The sequence below is a fragment of the Myiozetetes cayanensis genome, unplaced genomic scaffold, assembly GCF_022539395.1.
Source record: "Myiozetetes cayanensis isolate MyiCay16 unplaced genomic scaffold, myiCay2020 scf9, whole genome shotgun sequence".
Classification (NCBI taxonomy): Eukaryota; Metazoa; Chordata; class Aves; order Passeriformes; family Tyrannidae; genus Myiozetetes; species Myiozetetes cayanensis.
This window is the reverse complement of record NW_026088185.1, coordinates 6,380,630-6,405,057: the sequence shown is the minus strand read 5'-3', so window position 1 is coordinate 6,405,057 and position 24,428 is coordinate 6,380,630. Positions and strand designations below refer to the sequence as shown.

Here is a 24,428-nt window from a genome sequence, read left to right as displayed (position 1 = left end):
CCTCACTGCCCCGCTCCTTCTCCTCACTGCCCCGCTCTTCCTCCTCACTGCCCCGCTCCTTCTCCTTGCCTCCCTCCAGCCCAGCTGCCCCTGGCCAGGTGTCCCTTACCTGGTCCCCACCATGCTGTCCCTGGTGTGTCCCTCACCTGAGCTCCCCTCTCTCCCTCCACAGATCGCTGCCATGAGGGTGGCCAGTCCTACAAGATCGGTGACACGTGGCGCAGGCCTCACGAGACGGGTGGATACATGCTGGAGTGTGTGTGCCTGGGCAATGGGAAGGGCGAGTGGACCTGCAAGCCTGTGGGTAAGTGGCTGTTCCTTCCTTCTCCCTCAGCACAGTCAGGTGTGTGGTCCCTTCCTCCTTGTCTTTCCTGAGGCATCCCCATGTGGGAATGCCCTGGGTGGGCTCTGATCCCCTTCCCTCTCATAGCTGAGCGATGCTACGACAACACGGCTGGGACATCCTATGTGGTGGGAGAGACCTGGGAGAAACCCTACCAGGGCTGGATGATGGTGGACTGCACCTGCCTGGGTGAGGGCAGTGGCCGCATCACCTGCACCTCCAGAAGTAAGTGCCAGCCTGGCAACTGCCAGCTGCTCCATTTTATTTGTTTATTTTTCATTGATTTTCTTATTTATTGCTTTGTCTACCCTGTGCAAGTGACAGTAGTTTTTTTGTTTGGTCCACAAAATGGCAGAGAGTTTACCTAGTAGCTCCACTTCTATGTTTTTAAGGAGCCTCATGAGGGACAATTAGGTGTTTTAAAGATTCCATTCCTATTCCATCAGCATGATCTGCCAGATTAAAATAGTGTATTTTTTTCTCTATTACTGTTTGATTTGTATTAGCTAAACCAGGGTTTGTTTTGCCTGCTCTACCCTTTCACCTCTCAGTTCTCCTCACTCCCCTGTTTGCAGCGCAGGTGATTCCACCCCCCCCCCCCAAGTTTTTGCATTACTGAGGGACATTACCGTAAATATTCCATGATATTTGTATTTGCAAAGCAGACAGGGCTTTTAAAATCCAAAATCTTGCTGGTTTATTGACCTTCTGTTCCAGTTCTGTTAGGAGCAAGCTCTGTAGTGGAGCTATCTCTGTTTTATACCAGTTTTCTCAAGAAAATTTAACTTTGTACCTTATACCTTGGTTATGCAAAGTTTGAGAAACTCCTCTGGAACCTTTCAGTTACCTCATATTCAGTTGCCTCAAGGTACACAAATAATGGCTTTCTGCTGATATAAGCAGCAGACCTGTAAAGAACTAAAACACTGAGGAGGGTTGGGATTAATACTGAAGATCTGGAGAGACTTGGTCAAGAAATAAGCTATAAAAGTCAAACCAGCCTTGACAATATTAAATCTGTTAAAAACACATGGGGAAAAAAAATCATTAACTGTCAAATGGGAATGAATAAAACAGAGTGTGTTGTTTGTGAATTTTGGAGGAGTTATTATTACTAATAAAATGTATTTGGCAGTAGCTTTCTTGCCATAACTCAAGTCTTCCCTGTTGTATTGTTGGGGAAATTACTATATAATGACCTGTTCGTTATTCTTTTTGTTTTCCAATTGCAATCAAATAGAGAAATTCAAATTTATACATATAAAATGATACCTGTAGCCCATGAAGTGGCATTACACTTCAGTGTGTGCTGATGTTGTTTATGTTTTATGGCCAGGATTTTCCAGAATCACAGCTGGTTTCTTGGAGACATTTCAACTTTTCATTGTCTAACTTGAGAAAAGTGTCCTTAAGACAGTTTTTTTTCATGTTTGCTAAATGACATGGTGAGGAATACCTGAATAAATGAACTTGGTGAGGAATACCTCACCAATTTACCATTCTTCTGGCAAATACTAAATTTTTTGGTCGCTTTAGCACTGCAAATTACTAACGTATTTTCTACATTCATATTCTGTCCCATGTGCTCTCTCAGCAATCTGGCTTAATGCGTATGTCCTTCCCCAGTTCTTCATAAATCCATGTTCATTGATCCATGATTATATTTGAGCCACTGTATCGAGTTTCCCTTGAACGAGTAGGTAAAAATGTTGTAATGGAAGAAGAACTGGTTAATCCACGTGGATCTGGCATCCAGATAAAAGTGGTTTGTTATGCTGTCCTTTGAACCCATTTACTCAATTCACTGGGGACTGTGGGTTATTGGAGACAACAGGGAGATTTAGAAAGTCCCGTGTTCTGGTGTGGCATGAGCAACTTATATCAACCTTACTGCAGCTTCATGCATACTTCTGTTGGAAGAAATGGAATTTAACTTACTGCCCTCAAACAGGTTTTGGTTTCTTCCAGCTGAAAGAGAGCCCTGAACTGTGTACTGTATGAAATGACCTAGCTAAAAGACTTCTATTTTCAAAAACAACACCACTGAAAGAAAGAATAGAAGGATATTAAAACAAGTTTAGGCTGTAAAGGTGTATGCTAGATGGAATGGGTTTAAAATGGCTTTCAAACAACTACCTGGAATGTTTTCAGTATAGAACATGGTTTTTCACATTGATTTGGATCACAGCTTAACATGTTCTCACTGGGAATGTTATGATGCTCATTTTGGCAATGGCTCCAAAGTGAAAGTGCAGTTCTGGAAATAAATGAGAAATTTCCCTTAGGCTAAAACACCAAGACTTTCAGGTGCTCTCAGCCTGTGCAGTTTAGTGCAGGCTTTAGTGCATCTAGGGCTTGTAATAGATGGCTACAGAAAATGCAGTGAGTTTCAATAAACTCCCACTTGTTTGATAGTTGGTGGTTCAGTGCTAGAAACTGCCACGTGAAGCCAGCCCCGTGCAGACACAGCTAACAGGCACGTTCCTTACACAGATCGGTGCAATGACCATGACACCAAGACTTCCTACAGAATTGGAGACAACTGGAGCAAGAAGGATAACCGTGGAAACCTCCTTCAGTGCGTCTGCACCGGCAACGGCAGAGGGGAGTGGAAATGCGAGAGACACACGTCCCTGCACACGACCAGCACTGGTGAGTGGGACATCATGGCACAAAATGTAGGGAAAGGGACACCTTTTGAATGGCTAGGACCTGGAGTTGAGTTGTTCCATCCTAATTTAGGTAGGTAATTGTCTGGGAAAGGTCAGTAACAAAGAGGGTCAGAGATCAGGAGATGCTCCTTGTTTGTGCGTGTGGAGACAAGATTAGTTCATACCTTGGTTTTGTGCACAAATGGGGCTTGCACATGCAGATGAGATTCCCTGCACACTCACAGTGCAGTAAATCACAGCTAGGGCCCTGCATCCACAGGAACTATCTTTGTCTTGGAGGCATGGTGCTCCAAGTTAATGTTTGAACTTTATGTATTTGCCTCAGGGTAACTTTCCTGAAATGTCCTTAATTTAAATCCCCCAGGACCATCTGGTTTCTTTGACATGATAAATACACCTACTAATGGCTGAGCTTTAAAAACCAAAAAATGTCAAGGAATGTATACAGTGCTATTTGATACATGTACATGAGATAGTTTGTAATTTTGGTATGAAATATTACCTAGTTTATAGATAGCATATTTTTTGTGCCCAAGGTTTAAGTGCTCAGCTTCTAAATTCCTTTTTTGTCATTTTAAGTATCTAGGTTTCTTATCAGTGAGTGCAATGTAAAACTTCTCTTTTCCTGCAGTACCTGCAGTAAATTTGTCTTGGTAAGTGACCTTTGGCTGTTTGGTACCAGCAGGTTAACTTCAAACTCTCATATGGTCTAAACTTCACAATGCACAACACTTCAAGGGTGCCAGTGTTTTGTTTCCATTATTATTTCCCCTATTTCAGCAGAGCTGAATTTGTGGAGGTTCCTGTGGGAATCATTAACAAAAATTTACATGATGTAGACAACAGACCTCTTTGACTCAAAGTTTTTGGCACGTTATTTGTAACAATAGTGAGAGATAAAGCTTAAAAATTCTGGAGTAAATTAATACATTTGTAGTTTGGGTTTTTTCCAATGAAAAATTCAAAATTAATCCTTTTTGCCTTACCTTCCTACTTCCATGGTAATTTTTCATTGTCTTGTCACTGATCATGGTTTTTCTATTTTACATTTCCTTCAACGCTTTTCTTTTTTTTTCCAAGTAAATGGCTTCTAAACAATCACTGTGAAAAACAATTTCTAAATCCTCTCTAAGGCCACTCCACAGTGTTGAAAACTAGAGGCTATCATTAACAGAAAGGGGAGTCGGCCTTCTAATTTTGAAGTTTGTGAAGTGGAATAATTAAAATGTGTCTCAGGACGCCAAGAGGGTTGTGCCTTCCATCTGAGGGAGCGCCTGAGGGTTTTTTTTTATCCCAGCATTTAACTGAGGCATTCTGCTCCTCAGCTTTCCATCCCACCTCTCCCTTCTCTCCTGTGCCCTGCAGGATCCGGCTCTCCCAGCTTCACCAACGTGCAGACTGCGCTGTACCAGCCCCAGCCCCAACAACCGCAGCCTCAGCCCTACGGGCAGTGCATCACTGACAACGGCGTGGTCTACTCTGTGGGCATGCAGTGGCTCAAGACACAGGGCAGCCAGCAAATGCTCTGCACCTGCCTGGGCAATGGAGTCAGCTGCCAGGAGATAGGTATGACTTTGTATTTGGAGCCTGTCCAGCCTAGTGAGGGCTTTAGGACTCGTGCCCCGTGTGTCATCTGAAGAAATACTGGAGAAGGGTGCAAAAGGTGAAGAAATGGTTGGTTTGGTTATCTAAAGCCTGGTTCTCTGGGGCAGTAATGCTTCCCATTGAGTTATATATAACTTTGTGAGGGAAAACAGAGCCCTTGGGGAGCAGCATTAAAAACTTTATTCAAATGGAGCTGCAATAATGTATGTTCAGAAAAGAATGTAAAAAAATGACACAGCTGTGGAGTCAAGTTGTCTGTTGGTGTGTGTTGGCCTGGGTCCATGGCAGTCAGTGTGGGTTCCCAGCAGCCAGTGACTTGGCCCAGAGGGGCTGTTGCTGTTTTAGAGCCCTGAGATTTGGGGATTACTTTAAACCAGAGTCTGATGCTGTGATTTGCTTGTTTTAAAGCTGTGACCCAGACGTACGGTGGCAATTCTGATGGAGAGCCCTGTGTTCTACCGTTCACCTACGACGGAAGGACCTTCTATTCCTGCACCACCGAAGGCCGCACAGATGGGCACCTCTGGTGCAGCACCACTTCCAACTTTGAGCAGGACAGGAGATACTCCTTCTGTACCGAGCAGAATGGTGAGTGCTTCTCAGAGGATCTTCACATCCACGTGACCCTTGTGTAGAGCTGGAGGAGCAGAGAAGATAGGAACAGGCTGCCTGACCAATTCCAGCAGTCTGGAGGGACTCTGAGCATGCCTCACAGCAGGGCAGTGCTGGGAATGGAGGGCTACCTGATGACAGAGCCCCTGTGTGCTCTTGGCATCTTTGGAGAGTGCTCAGGGTGCTGCAGGTATACCCTTTGAGTCCTGTTCCCTCTCCTCTGAGCTGACCTTAGAATGGGAGTACCTGGTCAGGGTGGAGCTTTGATCTAAAGGATGCTTGGACTTTGGCTTTGTTTGGATGACTTGCTTAGGGCAATGCCCATATTAGGCTGTGAAGAGGAGGATATCCATGGAGTACAGTTTGTGCAGTCCTGTCACTCCCTCTATCCTGGCTATCTAACCAGGCTGCCATATATAGCAGTGATCTTAATGTGATTTGTGGTCTCTGATCAAGGGCTGGGGCATGGCTAATGCAGCAGCATTCCCTCTTGTATGTGGATGGTCAGCATTCCCTTCCCAACACAGATTTACCTGTGTGGTTGCATTTCCTGGAAAACCTGTCAGGCATCCATGGAACAGTATCCAGGCAGCTTCTCTGGAGTCTGACCCTGGAGAGAATTTTTCATGCTGCCACATGAAAATGCTGCTGCTTATACTGCACAGACCTTTGTTAAAAATTCTGTTCTACTTTGTTTGTTTTTTTCCTGATAAAAGTCAAGCCTTTCTCTGCAGCACATATAATATTCTTTCTTTTTTTAAAAAACAAACAAAAAAAGAAAACCCAAATAACACTGTCCACACACACATTCTTGTTTTAGTGAGGCTGCTTGTGATACACTGTCGGAAAAGAGAAATGTCAATATAAAAAAACCTCAGTAAATGCCTCCTTGTTTCCCGTTATTTGTAAAGCAGGGTTGCTCAAGAGGTGATTAGTTCAGGTAGATTACAGACCTCTTTCCACTGCTGCTTGCAAAACATGAAGCTTCCAGCCTGCAGAGAGGTTTTGGCTTGTCCTGTTGTACATAACTGAGCTGTAACCCTTCCCTGAAGGCAGAGGTTTTCCTCAGAGCCCAAGGGAGATAGCCCCAGTGAGGTAATACAGGTATGCTGGGAACTGTGAGTTCATTTCATTCCCTAGGCCCTGGGACAAAGGGTCTGCAAAGCTACTTCCTAAGCACAGTCAACTTTGGTTTTCCCTGGTCCCCAGGAATTCCCATGGCTGACTCTGCAGCTCCTTCTGAAGCAATGCGTGAACTGAACTGACCTTGTGCAAGGCTTATGTTTCCAGATCTGAATTAATTAAAGCCAAGAAAAGAGGCCTGTGGATAACACACAGGGTGCACATGGGAAAAAATAGTGCTAGTGCCTTTTATTTTCCAAGCTCTCCCATGCCTGCTGGGGGAGAGTGCAGGCTTCATCCGCAGCTGTTTTCTTTTCACTTTTGTACAGTTTTGGTGCAGACAAGGGGTGGCAACTCCAATGGTGCTCTGTGCCACTTCCCCTTCCTGTACAACAACCGCAACTACACTGACTGCACATCTGAGGGCCGGAGGGACAACATGAAGTGGTGTGGGACCACCGAGAACTACGATGCCGACCAGAAGTTTGGGTTCTGCCCCATGGCTGGTAAGGCTGAGAACCACAAGGGGATTGGACTGAAGTGCTTTGTGCGCATGAGGTTTTTATCTGGCATCTGCCAAAGCTTTTCCCTCATAGCTCATCACTTCCTCCTGCCTGACCTGTGGTTAGGCGTAAGTCTGGAGTTATAATATTGGTGCGTTAACCCTGAAAATGGTCATGTCAAAAGACTGTGGTCCATTCTGACCCTCAGTGCTCATCTCTGTGATGTCAGCAGGGGACATGAGGGAGGGAATGTGACTACCAGTTCTGAAATGAAAGGCCTTTGGTAACTGATGGTAATGTAGAATCTGAGTCCCTAAACAGCTTGTGGAACACTCAGGTCTTCAAATGGCCGAGTTCATAGGAAGGCATATGTGGAACAAGAACTGATTCTTTCACATGGCACCCCTTGGACATGGTTCAGGAGCTATTTCTAGTAGCTTTCAAATGAAGATTAAAATGAATCAGGCCCTGCAGGGGATCTGCACTTAGAGAATGTCCTCACTCAGCAAAAATGCTATTCCAAGTTGAGGGGATACCTAAAGCTTCCTGGTTAAGATACAGAAACTACTACGTAGTGTGAAGGGGCATTGCAGATGGTCTCAGCCCTCAAGATCTTGTTAAGTCTTGCCATGTAAAGTATCCTGTTGCTTTCCACTCACCCAGCTCATGAAGAAATCTGCACAACCAACGACGGTGTCATGTACCGTGTCGGGGACCAGTGGGACAAGCAGCACGACATGGGCCATATGATGAGATGTACTTGTGTTGGAAATGGCCGTGGAGAGTGGACCTGCATTGCCTATTCCCAGCTCAGAGGTACTGACTTGCATGTTGGCATCACCACCTTAGGCTAAGGGGGCAGTGGGACAAATGGGTATTCTTTTCCATCATTCTGAGTTTGAGCCCTTGCTCAAGAGCTGTGTATTATCAAGCTTTTCTTTTGAGAAGGAAGGGAATTAGAGGAGCTGTGAAGTTCCTGCCGTGTTTGTGTTGGAAAAGTGTATTTCAGTCTTTGCAAACTAGCAAGCAGAGGCAAACCTTGATTAGCTTGATCAGTAGATATCCTTCCCTTCTTTTTTCTACCTTAAGGAATTGGCATTGCTGTGACTTACTGGAGAGTTCAGTAGAAGCACCTCCCCCCCTCAAGAACAGACAAAACTCCAGACTAGTCTGAAGTTTGAATGCAGAGCCATTCTGTTTTATTGTTCTGCCCTGAAATTTTCAATTCTTTTGTGCTGGATTAGCCCTTTGCTGGCTAATCTGTGTGAAAAGTTGGCAACAAAGCACTGAGATTGCTCTTACTGATTTACTTATTTGTATGAGTGGTCCAAGTGGAGAAGTGCTTAAGCAATACCAAAAAAAGAAGACTTAAAAGCACAGACATTTGATCATCCTACAGCTAGCTCACAGCATTGGCTTCGTGTCTGGAAAAGGCAGGGGGGTTGCTGTCAAGCAGCCAAGAAAGGACTCTTAACACCACTGCTGAAATGGGATATAATTTATAGGGAAAGGCTCACCCAAGGGCTTTGGAAGGGATTTTTTTTAATGTGTTTCCTTCAGAACAGTGGGAAAGGCACTGCTCAAAGTTGTGTTCCGTGGAACTCCTTTTTCCACTTACACAGCTGGTTCTCTGCAGTTTCATTCCGGAGTTAAAGGGGTCTTTCTTGATGAGGAGAGTAGAGATGCTTTGTTTTTTCAAGAGGCAAAGGTTATCTAAGTAGAGCTGTTTAAACACAGCAGCCAGACCTTGGCGCCCTCAGGAGAGTCTGAGCACTCCTTGCTTTATCCTGACGCTGTGCCCATGGTGTGGGAAAGTGTGGTGGGGAATGAAAAAGCCTGGAGTTGCTTCCCCAGGGACAGATGGTCTGGGATTGACTCCAGAACTGAACTCGGGTCTCTTGGGTCCCTGTTAACAAAACAACATGCATCTGGGGTGGTTTGCATGTTTGCTTTGTCTTTCTGCTCCTACTGTGATTAGACTGGCATTAGGAATTCTGGGCCAGATCCTACATTGACATTGAATCTCATAGACTGATATTATTGTACTTAAGCAGGGGGTCTGGTTCCTGTATTTTGAAGGAAGAGCAGAGTAATAGACACCATTGGCATCTTTTGTGTGTAATAGATCTGCTCCTGCCTTCTGATTACTACAAAGTGGAGCAAAGATACCCAACAGAATAACATCACGAGAATGTTTGTACTTCATACTGTCTTCATGAACTGGGAGAAACCCTGTTCTCTTTGTACAGTTCCAATGATCTGAGGTGTTTCAGTCAAGACCTTCCCCAGAGAAGGTAGTTGGAGAGTCAGTGTGCTGGCTTAGATTCTTTCACACGTGGAATCTGTGAAGAAGAACAAGGCGGTTCTGTAGTTGGAGTACTTCAGATTGCATTCTACAGACCTCTTTTCTGCAGGCATTGCTTATTTGCACACTGCTGATAACTGAACTCAGGAGCAGTGGTGTGGATGCAGCACTGACCTGTGACTTACAGATTTCAGGAGCGCTGCCTTTTGCTTCAGTGGAGCTTGTCATGGTCAGTCTCTGTGCACTGATCAAGTGGAGGGAACCATATGACAAGCAGAAGGATTCTGTCCTAACACCTAAAACCATTGGTGACAAACTCTGCTGTCTCTCCCACAGACCAGTGCATCGTGGACGGCATCACCTACGACGTGAACCAGACCTTCCACAAGCGTCACGATGAGGGGCACATGCTGAACTGCACGTGCTTTGGCCAGGGCCGGGGCAGATGGAAGTGTGACCCTGTTGGTAAGTCACCAGCTCTTCCCACTTGCCAAACACGCTCTGGGGCTCTGTACAATCTGAATGTGGGATGGTGAAACTGGTGCGTGAATTTGGGCCCAGTCTTTGGCTGCTTTATCCTGAATTCCACAGCTGCAAAAAATCAGAATTAATATTGGATTTGCTGGAGGGTAAGTGGGAAGGGCATTTGGAATTTCAAGGACATAAGCTTGGGTTATCACACATGGAACAGAAGAAGTTAGGGATGCAGTAGTAATAGATTGTGGCAAAATATGCCTTAAAATGTAGCAGCTTGTGGAAGAGGGGCAGGTTTAGCCCCCGGGTGTGGTGATTTGGCTGAGTTGTGGTACCCGAGCTGTCAGCTTAGTTGGCAGGGCTCTGAGACTGAACACTGGTAAACAACTTGCATTTGGACACTGATGCTAGGATCAGTTTTCTTTCCTTTTTATACTAAAATCTTTAGGAGTTTTCTCAGTGAACTGAGGAAGGAACACCAGTGTATATTAACCTACCTTGGACTGAATTGATTTTTTTGGCTGCCCTTTGTTCTGGCAGAGAGAGAAAGCTCAGGATGAGAACACGTGTTAATAGCGCTCTGGAGGTTTCCAAAACCATCCTGGGTTCTCTGGAGGAATGAGATTTCATCTCTTCTGCCATCCTCCCTTCCTTGATTGGAAGATAAGACCTGGTAGTTTGGTTTGCAATTACTAAATCCAAGACAGCTTCAAAGTATTGCCAAGAAAATCTATTAGAAATTACTAGTGGTGAAGTTCTGCTTTATTTACAGTAATACCTGTCCATGTTTACTCAAGGAACTTGGATTGTAAAGCTCCTGAAAATTACTAGTTTGAAAGAAAGGGAGGGGGAAGTTCAGCTGTCCATAAAGGTACAATCAAAGTTTTAATTTTGTTGGCTCTCTAAATAAGGCTCCCATTTATCCAAGCAAGCGTAATGCTAGTTCTTACTGAAAATTTTCATTGGGCCAGGAGCACAGGCAGTTGACAGAGTAGAAGGTGTACTGCAGTGCTGATACTGTGTTGTATTTACACTTGTTAAGCTGATTTCAGGATCTGATCTGTCCTCCTTTGGTTTATATAATGGCAAATCTCTAAAGATTCTGCTGAAAGTTCACAGGACTTCTAAAATATAACTAAATTCTGCTGAAGCCAGGAAGAATTTTGCCATTGATCTCCTTGAGAGCGGCATGGTTTAGCTTTGGATGAGAGATGAACTTGGCTGGCCAGAGCAGAACTGGGATCCACAGAAGATAAAATCCTTTCTTGAAGGAACACCTTGTTGACTTGCCTGGGAAGCTTGCCAGGGGAATAGCCTGGGCTTAACAGTATCTTAAGACATGCATCACAGCTGAATGAGCCTCCTAAGCTCTGAGTACATGCAGTGATATATCAAGAACCTTGATTTGAGATTTAATTTCTGTGGCTACTTTCTCTTTACTTAACTATATTTGCAAATAAACATTAGTGTTGCATTTCTGTGCATACAGGTCTCTTATCACTTACTCTTCTGTGTTCAGCATGGATTTTTCACTGTAGTTGCTGTAAAATGAAGGGAGGACTGTCTCTTTTGTGCCTTTAGACCAGTGCCAGGATTCAGAAACCCGGACCTTCTACCAAATCGGAGATTCCTGGGAGAAGTACGTCCATGGGGTCAGATACCAGTGCTATTGCTATGGCCGTGGGATTGGGGAATGGCACTGCCAGCCTCTGCAGACCTACCCAGGTAAGGAACCCAACAGATGATCAACTCTTCTGCTCAGTGAGACGTGAGGAAAGCAAACCTGGCACCCCTCATCACTTCAGGTTTCTGTACATTAGACCTTTCAGTTTCCTTTTCAAACAGAGCCAATTTCCCCTCATCCCCTGGCAGACACAAGCAGGTGTCATGATTATAAGGAGAAGACCAGGCTATTTGCAGCTATTCCTGAGGCCAGGGTTAGTTTAGAGAATCACTATCAGTTCACACAGCAGCTTGGGTTGCCTCCTGGTATTTAGTGACATCATACATGTGATCTTCAGTTGATATTGCTTAAAAATCATACATGTGTAGTCCTTCCTCTGCCACTCACTACAGAAGCAGAATCCATCACAGAATGAAACATTTTGCCTGATCAGTGCCCCGAAGAAATTAAATATTTGAACTCTTGTTTGTCCAGGCAGTTCCAGGAACTCTTTGTAGGGATGGGCAATGCCTGTTTGTTGGTTGTTCAGCTTCAGTTCCCTGAACAGAACATGATAAGGGGAACCTCTCTACTTTCCTGTTTAAGGTTGCAACTGCCACTGTCTTCCTCTCAATAAGATGAAATATTAAGGCTTGCTGAGCTTCATTGGCTCCTGTCAGACTGCTTAAACAAACATCTGCCTGAGCTATGTGAAATATGCATGCCTCCAGCCTGGAGACCAGGGCTTTGGGCTGCTTTAGACACAAGAGGGACTGAAAACTTGTAAATAACCCAAATCTAATGTTTCTGAGCGTAGGCTTGGGGTTAGGTGAGCTTTGAAATTTTCTGCCTGTGGTCACAGTTTTGTTTGCCTAGAAGTCCTGTTAAATATGGAGCAGGTATGTATGTTACATGGTTGTCCAAATAAATTATTATTAGAAATGTCAAGAATGAGGTGAGGGTGAAGGTATTTAATGGCTAAAACAGTTTTCCCCAGATTCCAGGGATCTCTTTGCTGGGATTTTCTGAGAACTATCGTGAGGACAGTGCTGCTGAGTGTTCAGTGAAACCTCCCCAGCAGGGCTAGGAGGGATTGAAAGGAGAGCCCTGGGATCATTAAATCTTTCTTTCTCCACTGGAGAGCTTTGTGGAGAAAATATGCCTGAGTCTGGTCTAGCTAAAATAGTCTTCAGCGTTAGAGCACTGCTGAACTTGTATTTTCATGAGTTCATGGGCCTGACTTGTCTCAAGACTTGCACCAACCCTTCTGGTGGGGTTTGTGTGCAGAAGACCAGCCTCACTATCTGTGGAGTGCTCCACAAAGTCACAAAATTAGTGTTTCAAATCAACTGATATAGAAATTTAATAAAATAGTAGAAGACTAGTTCTTCTTCTCAGGATGTATTCAATGTCAGATCAGGAACTTTCCCTAATCATGCTGCAAGATTAGATTTGAGTTTGGCAGACATTTCTCATCAGCTTCCCTGCTCCCATTGCAAAAGATACTAACTGATAAAAGCAGTTTTCTCCCTCTCTTTGAACAATGTGACTTCATCTTTGCAGACTTTTTCTGTACTAGACCTCTCATTTTCTATTTCATTGATAACTCAGGAAATTAAGTCAAACAGGGCGTGTTAAACTCCCCCCCAGAATATCTTCTAATTCACCATTTTTCTAAGGAGCAGTGAAGCATTAAGGATACAAAGACAATGTAACTCATTTCCCATGTATAGCAATACTATGTATGGCACTTTAGCCATGCAACTTTCTTTTTTTTTTCGTGACTCCACAACATAGGCAGAAGAAAAACATCCCCAGTATGTTAAAACCTGCAGTTCTTCCTTTCAGGTTCAAGTGGGCCCGTTCAGGTGATCATCACAGAGAGTGCAAATCAGCCCAACTCCCACCCCATCCAGTGGAATGCTCCTGAACGATCTCACATCACCAAGTACATCTTGCGCTGGAGACCGGTGAGTGCCACATTTGTCATCATTTGTTGATCAAAAGTACTGTATTTGGCTTTTTTTCTGGTGTCTGAAAATAGCGACTGACACAATTCCATCAAACTTGATTTGCTAATTCCATGTCCTTATCCTGTCAAGGTCAGCAGCTACTCTGGAGTATCAAAGACAGCCAGTGCTGTATAAACATTTAATGTTTTCCTGCCCAAACTTTACTGGTCACTGTGTTCATTAAGTATCTTGTTAAACAAAGCACTAGAACAACAAGCAGACAAGTTTATGTTCTTCCTCACCTTAAGAAATGTAAATCCTTGTGGAAGCTTCTTTATCCTAAGAAACACTGTTTTAGTAATGTGCATATCCAGAGACAGCTGGAATACATTTTATCCTATTAATGAGGAGGTAAAGGTGAGTAGGATATGAAGACATAAACAGCTAGTGTAGGATTAAATAAACAGTCCTCTCCCATCTCCTGGAAAGTGTAAGCCAAAGCTGGTTAACCATTGCTTGGTGTTTCATTCCTATCTGAGGAATGAGTCAGTTTAACCAATGTAGATGAGTTGTGTTACAGTTCCTCTGAGTGCAGCTTCACAAAAGACCACTTAATGATTAAGAACATTAATACCTCTATGCTGCCTGTTATTAAGAGAAAAATAAAGGCCCTGCTCCAAAGCCATTCAAGGCACTCAAGTCTCTTTACTGCCTTCAGTGTATCTTGGATGAAGGCCTGAATGAAATGGGCTTTAAAGCACACAGACCTCAGAGGATGGAGCATTATTTTAGGGCTTCCCATAGAGTTCAAATACAGGGTAGAAGGAAAGAACTTCTTTTGTATATTGTTTTCGGATGATGACTTAGACTGTTATTGTGAACAGCCTTCAAATATATATTTTTCCAGCCATTCCTTCATCCCTTACTGCACTTTTGATAAAGGAAATGAGTTAAGTTTTTATATATTACAAATAATGCTCTTTTAAAAGGAAAAAGTTAAAAGCTAGGTTGCTTTTTAGTTTACCATTGTAATACCTAACCCCAAAATGCCATTAGTCCTGCTTCCTGGGACTCTTTCCTCATCTCCTTTTCACTTGATTCTGTCTGTACATTAAAGCCCTTCAAGTCATACCTGTGTTTAAATGTTACAGTGGTTAGTAACTGCAGCACATTAGGCCACTAGATTCCCCTGCTTGCTGGCTAGGGAGTTTCCCACTATTTCAGTGTCCCTTTTCCTACAGAAAAACTCTGGAAGGCAGTGGAAGGAAGCCACCATCCCTGGCTACCAGAACTCCTACACCATCTCAGGCCTGAAGCCCGGTGTGATCTATGAAGGACAGCTCATCAGTGTTCAGCAGTATGGCCACAAAGAAGTTACCCGCTTCGATTTCACCACAACCAGCACCACAGCAGTGACAAGTGAGTTGAACAGGGGGCCATCCAGGATCTCCTTCACCCAACTCCTTGCTTAGTGCGTCCCATTAACACAAAAGCAGCAATGGTTAATTAAACTTCCCTTCTCTCTTGCAGGCAACACTGTTTCAGGAGAGACAACTCTTCTTCCTCCCGTGGTTGCTACTTCAGAGTCCGTCACTGAAATCACAGCCAACAGCTTTGTTGTCTCCTGGGTTTCTGCTTCTGACACAGTTTCTGGGTTCCGTGTTGAGTACGAGCTGAGCGAGGAGGGCGACGAGCCACAGTACCTTGGTGAGACACTGCTGAGTCTGCCAGACCAAAGCATTGCTGACAGTGCATCACACCCCTGGTTTGTGACAGTCAGTACAGCTGGGGTAAACAGAGAGCATCTCGTTGTCTTTCAAATGGTTCCGTTAGGATGTGGCAGTGGCAGCACCAGCTCAGATTAAAAACTCAGTTCATTGTCCTTTCTCCTTCAATGACTGTAAGAGGACAAGGCAAGTATGTAGCAATGCCTCTCAGAATACTGTCCCAGGATCCTGCAAACTCTCTAGCCAGGAGAGGTGGATTTGCAATAACTGTGGGTAGATATATTTATTCCTTTCACTCCATAAGTTTGTCCAGTCTTTTTCCATTTTGAAATCACATAGAGTTACTGGCTCCCACAGCATCCTGAGGTGAGCAGCAGTGCAGATGAGAAGAGAAACAAATCTATTTTCTGAACCTGCCTCCTGGATAATTGCCTTTGCCATACCTTTGTCCTTCCACCAGAATGGTCAGAGAAATCTTTCCCAGATGCCTCCTCTTGGCTGCTTGTCTCATGGATGTCTGTTCCACTCTGCTCTATCAGTTGTTTTCTTTGGATTGATCTTCCTCATCTTTGATAATGTGACAATGTAGCTGAGCTGGGAAGGTGGTTAAAGTCACTGGACTCAGACCTAGGAATTGAAACCCTTTTTCCAATATCTACTGTGGAGGCTGTGTCGACATGTGTAATTTCATCTTAACTTCTTTTTCCTAATTTCCTGTCTTAACAATGCTAGTAGCAGTATCTCACAAGGATTTGAGGTTATAGTGGCTACTGGGATATGAGTGAGACAGAAGGGCAACATGAGAAAAAGAACAGTAATCTCCCTGGACTGTTGCTCCCCTGAAGTCTCAGGCTTGAACTCCTGAGCAGAATTGGCTCACATGGGGACTGCCAGCACTGTCACCACCTTTCTTGTCTGTCCAGACAGCTGAGCTGTGCTGTGGAGCAGCTCCTGAGCTCATCTGTCCACAGACAGAGGTTTACAGGCAAATTGAAAGGCAAGTCCCAGTTTCCCTTAAGGTGCTTGGCTTCAATCTGGCCAGTGAGGAGCTGCTTCATGGGGAGTTTTTACATCTGGCACGTAGGTGGACATCTGGGAGAAGGGAGTGGGGAGAGAAGTTTACCAGCCCCCATAATATCATTCTTCTTCACTCATGAGTCAGTCTTTCCACATAACCTATTCCTGCGAAAGTTTTTCCATACATTTCTCTACTGAAAATCCACCAGGCAGAGGATGAAGTAAGTACTCAGCTGAGATGGCTGTGTGCTAGCGGTGTGCAGGGGGCTGCTGCTGCAGTTGCCCTGCCATGTCACACATCAAGCCTTGGTGTCCTAAGTGGTGGCAGCTTGCTGAGTAAGGAGACTTGTCCTAACTCTCCACACAGCTTTTCTGAGGTGACCCAAAGACACCATGCAGAACAACTGCTGTTTTATTGCAGGAAGACTGTGATTCAGCCTCGATTAGAACAGAGGTCTCAATTACTTAATTTGGAGGGAAAGCAAGAAGATGGAATTGCTAAGACAAATTTTTCTTTCCTGCCTTCCTTAGATCTTCCAAGCACAGCCACTTCTGTCAACATCCCTGACTTGCTTCCTGGTCGCAAGTACATTGTTAATGTCTATCAGATCTCTGAAGAAGGAGAGCAGAATCTGATCCTGTCTACTTCACAGACTACAGGTATGTGTGGGTGGCTGTTGCTGCACTTTGAAAACTGTTTTTATTGTTTGCTCAGTGATGTTTCATTACCTTTTATCCTCACACTTGCTGTTGTCCTCTGTTTATTGCCTTAAACAGCTCCTGATGCACCTCCCGATCACACAGTAGAAAGTGTGGATGATACATCAATTGTCATCAGCTGGAGCAGACCACAGGCTCCCATCACAGGTTGGTCCCAGTGGAGTGCACCTCCATTACTGGTAGAATCTGAAGTGTAGGTGAAAAAAGAAACTGAAGTGTAACTCTGGGACAAAGGGTAGTGCAGAATTCTGCCCAGTCTGAGACCAGCTGGAAAGCACACGGGCAGTTTAGCATTTGCTGGGTTTCAGTGTCTGAACCGAGCAATTCAGGAGGCTCAGTACAACACAGCTCCTTCTGGCTTTGTGTTAAATAAAAGCAAACACCACGACCTTCTATTTGTACCTGTCATCCAGACCCTCCCATAACAAGCATGAGAACTGTACAGACCTAAATCCACATGTCAAACCTCAGAAATATTCTAAGTTAGGTCAGATTTTGCTTTGGAAGGTGTTATGAGTGTATGGTCTGTAGATGGGATGTGAGCATGGACAAGCTACAGGTCCTGCTGAAGTTGAGGACTGTGTTTATCACACCTCAGTAGGGAGATCAGTTTAGCTCTCATTTCCAGCACTCTTTGTGCTGGCTTACTGACTGTGCTGAGGACTGCAATTTCTCTTGCTTTAGGCTACAGAATTATCTACACCCCCTCTGTGGAAGGCAGCAGCACAGAGCTCAACCTGCCCGACACTGCAACCTCTGTGACGCTCAGTGACCTGATGCCAGGAGTTCAGTACAACATCAGCATCTATGCCGTGGAGGAAAACCAGGAGAGTACTCCCATCTTCATCCAGCAGGAAACCACCGGTGTCCCACGCACAGGTAATGGCCGTGTTCTGGAGATCAGCCACTGAGTTTTCTGTGAGTAGCTAAATGAATGCTTACATGAACTCGATTATGTGTTTGTCTTCATTGTGTTTTTTAATTGTAAATTCCACTGGTATTGAAATCCTGTGGTTCATTCATACTCCTTATTGACACAGACCACCACTCTGCATCAGTAGGGTTGTAATTCCTAGGGATTGAACTGCAGGTGGATCGTGCATTGTCTGCAGAAAAGAGATCAGTTTTTCCCAAGTTATCTTCGGGGGATTCTGCCAAGAGATCTTCTGAAGAGCCTAGGGTATCATTTTGCCTCAGTATTTGGCCTGCAGATGTTCAAGGTTATGTACTTGGACACCACAACACAAATTCTAATCATTCACCTGACTTCTCCCTCTCCTTTCCAGTCCTATCCATTATTTTTCATTGCAGTCAGTGGGGGTGGGAGATTCCTCAGCATGGAGTGATGTGCCAAAACAATGCCATAGAATCTCAACTGCAGGCACTCACTATTTCAAAAAGTAGTGGTTTCAGGGTTCTCTAAGTATCCAGTTGGACTGAATAGCCAAACCAAAAGCAAGAATAGCGCAAGAATGGGATCTGATGTGGTAAGCAGTGGAATTTGATGGTCCTGCAAGTTGGAAGCATGTGTTTTCAAATGGGAATTTACCAGGAATGAACTCAGCTCAATGATTTTATGGTTTGGCATCTCTATCTTCCAAAAATGTGTATTGGTTAACCTTAGAGCAGTATCAGTCCTAATCTGAAGAAACTTAATCTAAACATAGGAATTCAAGGGTGCAGTACTGGGGACCAGCACAGAGGGAACTGCTTTTTGCCTCTGACTACAGTAAGGCCAGATCAACCCCTGTATTTGTTAAATTATAAAAGATGGATTTTGAGTTAATTATAGACACTCAGAACATACTGTGGGTTTTGAAAACCCTCTCTTTTAATTTGAAAAGGAGGTAACTGTTTCCAGTCCCTGAAGTATTTTTTTTTTCCCCTCAAGCTTTGGTTCTGCATATTCTTGAAGTTCTGTAGCATATTACATCTGGTCTTTCCCTCCCCTTTCTGTCACAGGTACATTCTGTGAGTGAAGGCATAAAATACTGACAACTAGGTAGTGATGTTTGGAATTGTCATCTGCTCGAATATTGTCAAGCACATGGGAATGTGTGTAGACATGTTTTCAGTAAGGTTACCATGACTTCTCAGTTTGGTAAATGTTCTTGGGCTAGCCATTGCTCAGTCAAAATTAACTTTTCTGCCTTCCATGGAAACCTGTAGCCTCTCCTGCCAATGGCTAAGGACTGACCCCCTCTGACACTGTTCTATCCCTCTCTTTTCAGATGAAGTTCCTGCACCCAGAGATCTGCAGTTTGTGGAGGTTTCTGACATCAAGATCACCATCATGTGGACCCCCCCACAGAGCCAAGTGTCCGGCTACCGCGTGGAGGTGATCCCTGTCAATCGGCCCGGCCAGCACGGCCAGAGGCTGCCCATCACCAGGAGCTCTTTTGCTGAAGTCATTGACCTGCTCCCAGGAACCACTTATCTCTTTAAGATCTTCGCTGTGAGCCAGGGCAGGGAGAGCAAACCTTTGACTGGAGAGCAAACCACCAGTAAGAGTCTTTCCTTCGTGCTTTTTTTCAGCCTTTTGAAGTGCATATTTGTCTGTCACTTAGAGAAATGTATGAACAGAGCACTTCAAGTGCAACAGTTATAGCCCAGGAGGTATCCCAGAAGTAGGGTGACAGGGCTGGGAATTCATTCAGTGTAACAATGATCTCTTCAGCAGATTTATCCTCCTTCAGGGCTTTCCAACGGAGTTTAACTCTCATGGTGCTTTAAAACAATTTTGTATGGCTGGAATTCAACTTTTTTATTACTGACTGAGAATTGATGGGCCCTGCAGTTCTTTTACAGCACAGATCACAACCTGTGATTTTTATAATTTTATTTTTTTTCTGTGTATGGATACCTTAGGGCGGATTTCAGCATGACTTAGGAGCCTTGCTGAGACTGCTCTGAAAATCCGTATGTTCCTTCTGACAGCTATGTAACCTATCTGGCTCCACTGTCAGCAGTAGCACTTCTCCCTGCACAGGCAAGGAATATGGAGATTTTCAGATGGAAGAGAAAGTTTAGTCTGGGTTTGGGTGGTTATCTCCGTGTTTGATCCAAAAGAAGCAGATCAGACAGAACCTGGGCCATGATTCATTTGAACAGGTTGGATTTATTGGGCAGTAGAAGGGTGACTTGGTGTTTGTGGTGTTCTTTGACTGGACTGCTTTATTCAAAGAACCAAAATTCAGCTGCTGTTCTGACACTTTTCAGTAAATGAGAGAAAGTTTGGAGGATCTAGCCTGACTTACAAGGATGAGAGGGAAGGAAAGGAAATGGGATAATCTGCGAATATAGCCATGCTGTGTGAAAAATATCCTTACTTATAGCCATAAAGTTATGAGCCATGAATAGTGCCTCTCCCTTGGCTATGCAGGGAGAAAGGGGTCCTTATGTTTGTCCTTTGACATAGGTATCTAATTTGAGTGTAACACAGAGGGTGTGAACACTCTGCCTCCTCTTTCAAGCAAGGCTTTCAGAAGCAAGGATGCCACTTAAGAACCTGAACTCCCTTGGAAGTGTTTAGAACAAGAAGGGCTCAGTTCCTGGTTGGATCTGTAATTTTTTGTGATTATTTTGAGGAGCCTTGGCTATATGTAGAGCCCCTCTGAAAGTCCACGCAGAGGTGTATACCTGGGAGACATTTAATTCAGACAGCACAGGGCTAGTTACAAATGCCTGGGATGGTTTTCCACAGGCTGTGATCATCCGCTTAACGGATGGCTTTGCCGAAACCATAGTTCAGAAAGTATTCACATAAAGTGCATCCTGTAATCGAAAGTCCTGGGAAACAGAAATCATTCAGGGTTCCCAAGGAAAACCCTGCACCAAAAGTCTCTTCCCACGGTGTAAATGAGATTTCTCTTTTTGGCCTTCCGTTAAAAAGAGTCTACAAATAAACTCGTAGTGTGTGTGTGGCTTTTTAATCTTCCTCGTTTTCCTTTACTATGGGGAGAGGAAGTGATAAAAGCCTGATAGAGCTGGCAAATTAAACTGTGCAGAAAGGAACTGGCTTCAGGCTGCACATCAGGGGAAGTTACAATCCTTGATTAATGAGACCTAGCACAGATCTAAGTACCTAGAGATGGGCCTAAGGAGTATCATGCTCATCTTGCTCTTCTAGAACTACCTTCCTTGTTTTTTCAAATAGTGGAAGAAAAAAGCCCTCTCTCCCTTTGCCCTCCCTGGAGAAAAAAAGAAGGACGAAAGCTGCTCTCCACTGAGAGGGTGATGAGAACATTAATTTTTATCACCAAAATGTTATCTCTTCAGGAAGAGAAAGAAGCACTTGTTACCAAAAAAGAGCACTGATGAAACCTCTTCTTACTGCTCTTAATTCCAGCATATGATTAGAATGTAGAAAAGGTGGAGAAACTTGCCATGTGGCCACTATAAACCCCTTGCTGCAGCCAGTGCTATCCTGCCTGCTGTGGGGGCAAATTACTGGGGTGTTTTTCTCCTTCTGAGCCTCATCTTGTCTCAGCCAAAGGTAGTGACATGTCTACCAGTCTCTGGGCTCCAGAGTGGTGCCGATGGAGCTGTGCTGCTTCAGCCTCTTGTGTGCATAGTTATGTGGGTTATCAGCTTCAGCAGCTTCCCGGGGGCAGTGATAAAAAGGGGAGGAAGCCTGGTGAGACCTGTTCCCTGAGTCCCACGGGAGAGATGAACATGCTTGGAATTGTTGTATGGTCAGTTCCACGGGATGATTGTTTTTGTGTAGATCTAGGAACTGGTTTTCTGCAAGAAGTCGCTGACTATTACTTATTTTGACGTTCAAATGACAAAGTAGGGGTGGTTTATTTTGGGAAGGGATTTTGAGAGGACTGGGCAATGATTTAAAAGAATAAATGTTTTTCATGGAGGAGGGCTAAAGTTAGGTTTCTGTGCTTATGCTGACAAGTCCAAACTGAGCTGATTTTAAAAAAAATGCTCAGCATTCATGAGAAACTACTGAAATTCCTGAGTGTGCCTGGGTTCATCTGTCTTTCCTCAGTCTGCCTTCCCCATGGGATGCTGTGGATGGCAGCGACCCAAATCAGTGCAGCCCAGAATGCTCAGGTCTGCCGGACCCACTGACTTACTGGATGGCACTGAGGCATGGATAAGAGTTCTTTCACTTCCATTTCCAGCTCTCCCGTGGTCCCCACGTTCTCTGTTCCCTGCTATTGCCCTCACACAATGAGTCACAAACACAAGCTCTTCCATGGTTTGTGCGTGGGTATGGACGTGCCTTGGAAGTGGGGGTGAAGTAGAGATTCAGCTGGAAAGCTGAGGAATGTTCCTCTTTTGCTTCCCCAGAGCTTGATGCCCCCACCAACCTGAGGTTCCTGAACACCACGGAGCACTCGGTGTTGGTGCTGTGGACGCGGCCCCGGGCGGTGATCACAGGGTACCGGCTGACGGCAGGGCCCACGAGGGGAGGGCAGCCACGGACCTACAACGTGGGACCCTCTGCCAGCAAGTACCTCCTGAGGAACCTGCAGCCTGGCACCGAGTACACCGTGTACCTCGTGGCAGTGAAAGATGACCTGCAAAGCAACAGAGAGACTGGAGTCTTCACAACTTGTGAGTGAAACACACACATAATGCCCTGGCCCCTCTGCAAAACTTGTGCTCAAAGTGGCTATTGTGAAGTGGTTTACAAAAGCAGCCTTTTTAAGTAGCAGTCCAGCAGAACAGCTTGGGAAATATTCTTTGTTCTTCTTTCTGAACTGGTTGGCAGGAAAAAAGTTACTCGCATCAAAAAGCTTTTAGTAAAATATATTTCAGCTTTCCTGATTATATAAAAAAAAGGGAACACTTACTACTGGTACCTCAGTTTTTGTTTAGCTGAATGTCAAAGAAATTGAATTTTACTTGATCTCTGTAATTGTTTGATTTTTGGCATGAGATAAGGAAAGCATACAGCTCCCTTAAAATGGGCAAGGAATAATTAGTCTGTCACTTGTATAAAGCTGAAGGCAGTCATTTCTCAAGCCCAACCACACCATCTAAGGCAACGCAACTGCAGTTACCCAAACTGACACAAACATGGCATTCTATGCTGTTATCTTTTTATTTTTATTTTTTTAAAATTTCGGTCACCTGTACATGTGCTGCTGGCTTGGAAGAAATATTAAGCAAATTCAGGGAGGAAAGGGAGTCCTGTAAGAACCCACACATACTTCTAGAAAGAACAAATAGATTCAATGTTTAAATAATGATGATGCCATCATATAAACTAACAAAATTCAAAGCTATCCAAACCCAGAACCACATCCTCTTTTCAAAAGAGAATGTGGTTTCTTTTAGAACAATGTGAAACTAAAAATAAGGGTTCAGACTTTCAATCAGAATAATACTGTTGACATTGGCAAGGTACTTTTTGCTGACAGACAGTCTTATCTGTAGATACTTCTCAATTAGGATACAATTTGGTATCTTAGATTAAAATTGTCTTCAAATTCTGGCTTGTCTGAATAAAATCAATCCAATTCAAGACTATAGATTAATCAACCAAGTCTTAACATAAATAACAAGGTCATTTTCAGATTAAACTCAGTGATGTTATTTAGGCTGATTCTGGGATACATGAAGGCTTTGGCTTCTGTGTGATACTCCTGACAGATACCAATGAGACCACAGATGCCTCAGCCTGACTTTGAGCTCCCTTTCTGCTGACTTCAAAAGAGTTGGAGATGTTGTTGAGGGTTAAGATGGTCCTTGCTGGGACAGCTGGATGACAGACAAGGGTGTAGTGTTCTGCTGATTGGAAGGCATATGATGGGTGAAGGGAAAAAAAAAAGCTATTTTTTTAGGAACACTTTATGTATTGTGCCAAAAAAAACCAATAATCCCCAAATTCTTGGGGTTGGATGCATAGAGAATCATGAGAACCACTTCAGTATTTTCATTTTTCTCAGGAACAAAAGATCAGACCACTTGCATACCATGTGTATCAAGCCCAGCAGCAGACAAAAATAATCTGTCAGATCCATCTCAAATACCTGGATTTTCAGAAGTGTTGTAGTTTAGCAATCATTACATACCCCTGGCTCCTTGGACTGCTGTAGGTCAGGTTTTCTAACTGTTATGAGCCATCATAGCAGCTAGAACTCCAACTCTGCCAATTCCCTTCACAGATCAGCCTGCTGGCTCTGTTCCTCCTTTTAACACAGAAGTGACTGAGACTTCCATAGTCATCACCTGGACACCTGCCCCAAGGATTGGTTTCAAGGTAGGAGAAATCAAGGCTTGTATTTCCTTTTTCTCTTGCTTCATCGTGGCAGGGAGGGCAGATTAAGGTCGTTTCTTGTGGTCTGCAGTGAAGATTGGAGCACAAGGAGAAGGGGTTTGAAAGACCTGCTGCTTACAGGGGGTGGGTTTAGGTGACAGAGGTCAGTGCAATCATGGGGCTTCAGGTGAAGTTCATCTGAAACACAGGCTACAGGACACATGATGCTCATGTGGGATGATAAGTCAGGATGCTGATGGTTAGCTGGGATAGGAGCATTTGAGACTGAAAAGCAAACGTTGCTTCCCTGCAGCTGGGGGTGCGGCCAAGCCAGGGCGGGGAGGCTCCGCGGGAGGTGATCTCGGACTCCGGCAGCATCGTCATCTCTGGGCTGACCCCCGGTGTGGAGTACACCTACAGCCTCACGGTGCTGATGGATGGCCAGGAGAGGGAGACCCCCATCGTCCGCAGGGTGACCACACGTACGGCACACT

At 44.4% G+C, this 24,428-nt stretch overlaps 1 protein-coding gene across 6 annotated transcripts in view; it reads left to right on the top strand.

The window, feature by feature from the left end:
- Positions 1 to 24,428, top strand: part of FN1 (fibronectin 1) — a 53,300-nt gene that overhangs the window by 3,975 nt on the left and 24,897 nt on the right. For 5 of the 6 annotated variants that reach the window (XM_050340027.1, XM_050340022.1, XM_050340023.1 and 2 more), the window contains exons 4-22: positions 173 to 304; positions 431 to 568; positions 2,837 to 2,995; positions 4,381 to 4,581; positions 5,029 to 5,208; positions 6,684 to 6,860; positions 7,521 to 7,673; positions 9,499 to 9,627; positions 11,218 to 11,361; positions 13,148 to 13,269; positions 14,493 to 14,670; positions 14,782 to 14,958; positions 16,527 to 16,655; positions 16,773 to 16,862; positions 17,400 to 17,594; positions 18,947 to 19,219; positions 22,020 to 22,286; positions 23,843 to 23,937; positions 24,248 to 24,416. In XM_050340027.1, coding sequence (XP_050195984.1) covers positions 173 to 304; positions 431 to 568; positions 2,837 to 2,995; positions 4,381 to 4,581; positions 5,029 to 5,208; positions 6,684 to 6,860; positions 7,521 to 7,673; positions 9,499 to 9,627; positions 11,218 to 11,361; positions 13,148 to 13,269; positions 14,493 to 14,670; positions 14,782 to 14,958; positions 16,527 to 16,655; positions 16,773 to 16,862; positions 17,400 to 17,594; positions 18,947 to 19,219; positions 22,020 to 22,286; positions 23,843 to 23,937; positions 24,248 to 24,416 — 3,108 coding nt within the window. Of the gene's footprint in view, positions 1 to 172; positions 305 to 430; positions 569 to 2,836; positions 2,996 to 3,649; positions 3,669 to 4,380; positions 4,582 to 5,028; positions 5,209 to 6,683; positions 6,861 to 7,520; positions 7,674 to 9,498; positions 9,628 to 11,217; positions 11,362 to 13,147; positions 13,270 to 14,492; positions 14,671 to 14,781; positions 14,959 to 16,526; positions 16,656 to 16,772; positions 16,863 to 17,399; positions 17,595 to 18,946; positions 19,220 to 22,019; positions 22,287 to 23,842; positions 23,938 to 24,247; positions 24,417 to 24,428 lie in introns of those variants that run through there. The other variant, XM_050340025.1, reaches the window with a different exon arrangement.